The 5963-nt window shown below is 36.1% G+C and overlaps 1 protein-coding gene and 1 long non-coding RNA gene across 3 annotated transcripts in view; one reads left to right on the top strand and one right to left on the bottom strand.

Annotated features, from left to right (window-relative positions):
• Window positions 1-2109, top strand: part of pcdhb (protocadherin b) — a 37839-nt gene extending 35730 nt beyond the window's left edge. For both annotated transcript variants that reach the window (XM_007541147.2, XM_016665503.1), the window contains one exon: window positions 482-2109. In XM_007541147.2, coding sequence (XP_007541209.1) covers window positions 482-514 — 33 coding nt within the window. In that variant the 3' untranslated portion in view covers window positions 515-2109. The remainder of the gene's footprint in view (window positions 1-481) is intronic.
• Window positions 2110-3727: 1618 nt separating this feature from the next.
• LOC107834349 (uncharacterized) lies at window positions 3728-5578 on the bottom strand. Its single transcript, XR_001660139.1, has 2 exons — window positions 5501-5578; window positions 3728-3895 (listed from the first exon to the last, which is right to left on the bottom strand). It is a non-coding gene; the product is annotated as an uncharacterized LOC107834349 (long non-coding RNA).
• Window positions 5579-5963: the final 385 nt, after the last annotated feature.

Genomic DNA, 5963 nt, shown 5'->3' with positions numbered 1-5963 from the left:
CTGCATCTTTAATTGAATCACCATGTTTTCAAATTGATGCTGTGCATGTGGATATTAATCTGTGTTCATGCCCCTTTCTGACCCATCACTAATATATTCAAATTGTAACCTTTTATTTCACGTATTTGTATGGGGAATAGGACTTTACTCCTTCTGTCCTTTTCACAGGACGGCACTTCAGAGCATGACTGACGCTGTCTCCTGTCTTAAATGTGACCTAATTCTTTGTGCAGGAGAGGTGCAAAGAGAAATCAGGCACTCGGTTCCCTAGCAACCACTCTCCGTGTAATTTTTGAGCATGGTGTTCAGTGACAGATCTAACACATCCACAATACACATTCTCTCCCAGTCACTCTGCCTGAAGCCCCTGTCTGAGCCAAAGAAGTCAGCTGCATGACGTATCTCAGTCTGGTCAACCACGAGGCTCTCAGTGCTGTGGGTCCTTTACCACAAATGTCTAATTCTGTTGTCTCGTCGGCAGGAATCCACTACAAGCAGCAACAGCTCCAAGTAATTCCAGTCCTTCAGCTGTGGATAGGATTTTCGCCAACAGCAAACGCCTGGTGGAAGAAAAGAGGAACTCCGTTCAGAGATCCACCCCCATGGATACGCCCTCCTTTGTCTCGTTCCCGTTCCTTACTCTGTGCAGTCGTCATGCAGCTCAAATGAACCGGACCAGAAAACGTAACCCTGCACTCCTTCATTCTTTGAACATACATGAAAAGCAGATCAACAACGCCCTGATGTCCATACCTATATGCATGAATAGACTGCATGGCTTCAACCTATATTTAAAGTATTGTAAAGATGAGGTACTGACAAATGTGCACTCTAAGTTTGTACAGAAGGCACAACAAGTATTCCAAGAGAGGACACCGAAAGGTTGGAATGCCCTTAGAGACTTTTTACGTTTAGTAGAAGGAAGCACATGTTGGAATCTACAATTGAATTCTTTGTGCCCCTGCCTTGCGCCATACAAACACTGACGTATAATATCAGAGGTAACATACAGCACAACTAACTAAATGTTCAAAAAGCATTGAATCAAATCAAAAGTAATTAAATAGAATCAGCATTTTGTAAATGTGTTTACTGTTAGCTAATTCATGTTTACTTGTGTTTTATAAGTTAGCCAGGCCTAAATATGTGGAAGTGCCAAGTCCATCATAAGCACAAATGAATAGAATTGAGGCCTTTCTTCTTCAGCCATCATGCCTTTCAGTTGTTTTCTGCAAGAAACAATAGAGCAACAAGTATCAAGTGTGTTATTTTCTGTAATTAGGACAGACATTTTTTTTGTTGTTCTTTTAACAGAAATGAACAATTAGATTTTATGGGACCAGAGTTATGCGCTGCGATGTTTTGTTTTGTTACCTTAGTTTAGGATGAAGCAGCACAATTACGGCTTAGTTTATTCACAAATGTAACATTTCTCATAACATAAAGTTTAAATGTCACCATGTTTGAAGGTTTTGGGTTACTTGAACATTGTTAAATAAGTCTTGGGGCTTCAGTGAGTGAGCGAGCACGAGAGAACAGACTGATTTGTTATATGAACTGTATTCATATTAGGATTTACTTATTTGAGTTTGCAAGCAAAGCTCTTTGAGTTAGCTTAATTTTGGTATATTCAGTGGTGCAGCCTGTTAACATTTAATGTTGACTTTACAAAACTGGAACAGCAAATTGTACCTGTGTTTTGCTTTTTTTCTTCACTCAATGAAATCTGTGTTTATGTATTTTACAATATTGTATGTAACTCCTTAAGGAATTCAAACAAACATGCAACTAACATAAGAAAAATAATAACATGCCTCTTTATTAATATGCCTTTTTTTTAATCATCAGTAAAGGATTTTTAAGCCTCTTTAATGTGAACAGAATTATGTGCCATCATATTTAAGTCTGTATGCAGGAACACAACTATGTTGTCAAACTCTTTAGTACAGCTTGTGTTTCTATTTGGGTGTAATGTGTTGAATCAAAACATATATGGTAAATGCTTTAGTACTGTGTTCCTTTCATGGTGCAACATGTAGACGGTGTGAGTTAATTGTATACTGTAGTCTGTATGAATTACTACAAATAAAATAGAACAATAAAATTTCAGTTTCTTAAATGTTCCATTAAATGTGAAATATCTGAAAATTTCTGTTGTTTTGAAATGTTTTCCTTAAGTTTACTCCACATTAAATGAGTGAATTTATGCTAGTAATTTTAAAAGGTCAAATGAAAAAAAATTAATTACTGAGTGCTTATTTTAGACTCTCCTGACATGCAAATGCAAATATGACAAATAATGTTTTGGAAATGTAAAGATAAAGTGCAGGCTCCCAGTTGCAACATTTTTTTAAAAATTAAATTTTTAATCGACCTGACTCAGAACTTTGTCATCACCATCTGACATATAAAAGTGATTTTTAAAATATCCTATTAGTGATATTTTTACTCATTTTTACAGACAAATGCTTCTCAAGAAACAAAATATTATTTAAAACAAAAAAGACAACAAAAAGTCCATCTGACAGAGTTGACAGTGCATGACGGAGTTGGCACAGAACTGAAGGTGGTGACAAACTAGTGAGTAAAAAATAAAAACTCTATACATGTGAAGTAATGCAATTTATGTAAGATACATTAAAATGAATTAACTGCACATTTAAGTGAGATTTGTCAACAATTTCACTGAAAGAGTCACAAAAACTCTGATGGAGTTGACATCTGACGGAGTTGACAAAATGCCAAACTACCTCAATTTATATGATGTTATTCTGAAGGAGACCATATTGTAGCTCATCGGGTCCATGCAATCTTTACAGTAAACCAAAATTAAGCTATTATTTCACAAAATTTCATCAAAGTTTTGTAAATTGTCAGTTACGGAGTTGGCACATCATGGTTGTGACAAGCAACTGAGGAATAAAACAGACGAAAGAACTAAAGAATAACAATCTAACCAGAGCTAACTGGCCCTCTTAGCAAAGGAAGAGAAAGGAAGAGGTCATGGGGTCTTCAGAAGTTCTGGTGCCCCTTAATAATGCCTGATTTTTTTTTTTTTACATTGCTTTTATGTCTGACAGTGTTGACAAAAACTAGGGACAAATTTAAATGGAGCTGGAAAATATATAAAAATGGGTTTTAATTCAATTTATTGATACTTTTATAATTATTTATATGAATACTTATACTTAATTGTCATAATATATTATCTTACTATTCCTTTAATTGTTTTAAACTATTATAATGTATTGAGTTCTGCTCCAGGACAAGGGATTTTACAGACACCATCCACCTACTACAATGTTTAAAATAAAAAAAAATATTCAGCAAACACCAGGAAAATATACATTGTTGTGCTCACACTATTGTTTCCTGGGTGAACTTGTCATTGCTAATTTTATTGAACTACTTTGCTAATTAGAGACAGTGAGTCTTAACACTTACCCACAAGTCAAAGGTTAAAGAAGTAAAAGAAACATCAGTAAACCTCAGTTGGTGAAATAAGCACTGAACATGTCCAAGTTTTTCCAGTTTAAATATTTTAAATAAAGCACATGACAAAAAGGGTGTGCAAGAAAGGACAGAAATCAAAGGAGCCAACTGAAATATATTACTATATAAATAGCATCTTGCTGCTTTTACCAAGATTAGCTGGTTTCAAATTCACTGATGGCTTCTAAAATGTCTTTTTATTAAGTACCAGACAGAGCAGAACTATTGGTTATAGTCCTATTTATTTTTATAAGACCACTGAAGCTGTAATCGAGAAGAGAAGAGAACACCATCCACTGCCAACTCCAGCTGCCACCCGTAAGACTTCTGACAAAGGAATCAAAGTAATAATCAACAGAGTTGTCCAGAAGCCAAGGAGGACTTACACAGAGCTACAAAGGACCTGGAGACAGCAGGTAAAGATTTCATGTTAAAATAAAATGAGAAAATAATGTTTGTTTCCCCACTCCCAGATTGCAAAACTTTACAGTTTAAATATCATATTATAAGAATTCACAGGTACATATTTCAAATACATTGGGGGATCATAAATTTATCTCTTATGACTCTTTATGTTATTTCTTTTTGTTTTTTTCTAGTATTTAGAAATGTTGGTAGTTATCCAAAAAAGAAATACTCTGACTTTTGTTTTGATAGAAAAAGCTCATTCATGTTTTGTTAACAGAAGCTTACAATACATAATATAATTGTGTATCTATGTGATTGTGAAAAAAAAAAGATCAGTACTTTTTAAGCACTATGAGTCATGTAAAATATATTCAACTGTTTATTTTTCTTGACTGTCATATACGGTACAATAAGCATGTGTTTTCATTGTGTGCTCTCACATGACCTCATCTCCAAAGAGAGATGACATCATGCCATAAGACACATTGAAACAGACACACTGAGTGAGACACAGGCATTTACACAAAAATACTGCTTTCAGATCAGCTGAGGTCACTTATAGTCACTACAGCAGGACTGACAACATTCTTGCAGGATTTTAACACCTGTGAACTCCAAACTAAACCACTCTAGGTTTGATTAAACTATATTTGAAGAAAACCCTAACAAAGTAAATGTAAATGCATTTCTTAGTTTCAGTTTACAGTTTATGACCAAGAGAGGTTAATTTAGCAGTTCATAGTGTATGCATCTCTGCTTCACAGACGGATCAGCACATACAGCAATTCAGCAATGTGTATGTAACAAAGCAGTGGAACAACCACCAGCTGGCACTAGTCCCACCTCATATCTGTAAAGGCAACCTTTTGTAGTATAGAGAAGAGAGAAAAATAATTTCCAATAAAAACAATGTGGAAAAAAATGGCTGCTTGTGCTTTTCTTTCTATGCAGAAACATGCGAAATTTTACACTCCCATACTGTTTGTCCATACTCTTTTATTCTTTTTTTTTCAGTTTGTTTGATTATTTATGTTTCAATTTACCTTTAACTTTCTGGTGGCACACCTGAATTTCCCCACCGTGGTGCAATAAAGGATAGCGTAATAATTATGTTTGTGTAAAAACGTGCTTGGATTTAGATGCCAGTAGAAATAACAGCGCCAGCATCCCTCCCCCTCCTTCTATTTTCCTCTGCATCAGCTTGTCTTCAGCACCACGGTCAGCGACCTGACTGGAGGAGCTGCGTTGCCGTGGTAACGTGTCCTGTTTAGCTCCCTTTCTACTTGCACTTTAGTATTCCGTCATGTGCCCCACCCTCATTTGCACAGCGTCTACGTCGTTCCTTGACATCAGACGAATAAAGGGTCTGCAACCACCGTCGTTGTCCATTAAGTGCCAACTAAAATGGTGTGCTTTGATTCGAGCTGCTATCACTGCTGCAGCAAGAGTGAACAAAAATGGCGACAGGATTGTGAGGACGTGGTGCAGAATGCTGCAGAGCCTGTGCGTGCGCACGCACTCTCGTGGTCCACATACAGAATCATTAAGTCGCAGAAGGAGGTGGCGGGGATGCGAACATGAAAAAAAATATGGAGGTCACCTTGACTTTACTCTGCTGTAAGGACCAAGACTGTGTTTTTCTCTTCTATCGGTATACATTATATGCACCGCAGAGGCTAAAAAGAAAAAGAACAAAAAGAGAGGAGAAAATTACAACAGGGCGGTGTTCATCATAGCTGCACTTCAACTTTTAAACCACACGATGTCGTTGCTCACCTCAACAAAACAGTGAGGATGGTGGGAGTGTGTTGCGCAAACTCCACAGTAGAGGCAGACAAATTGAGAATGCAAATGTATTTCAAAAGATTTCAGTTAGATACGACATTTTATACGTCTTCATATGATTTGAAACAAAATGTATAAAGAGTTGTTGTAGGAAAAATAGGTATAGCCTATACTAAAGTTTATGCCTAAATTATTTGCAACTGAATTACTGGGTTCCAGAAATTTGGGCTAATTATCTGTTAAAGTTATGAACTTTTACTTCATGACTAATTTATTAG

Source organism: Poecilia formosa, unplaced genomic scaffold, assembly GCF_000485575.1.
Source record: "Poecilia formosa unplaced genomic scaffold, Poecilia_formosa-5.1.2 Scaffold592, whole genome shotgun sequence".
Classification (NCBI taxonomy): domain Eukaryota; kingdom Metazoa; phylum Chordata; class Actinopteri; order Cyprinodontiformes; family Poeciliidae; genus Poecilia; species Poecilia formosa.
The sequence above is the reverse complement of the archived record's forward strand: the minus strand, read 5'-3'. Positions and strand labels throughout refer to the sequence as shown.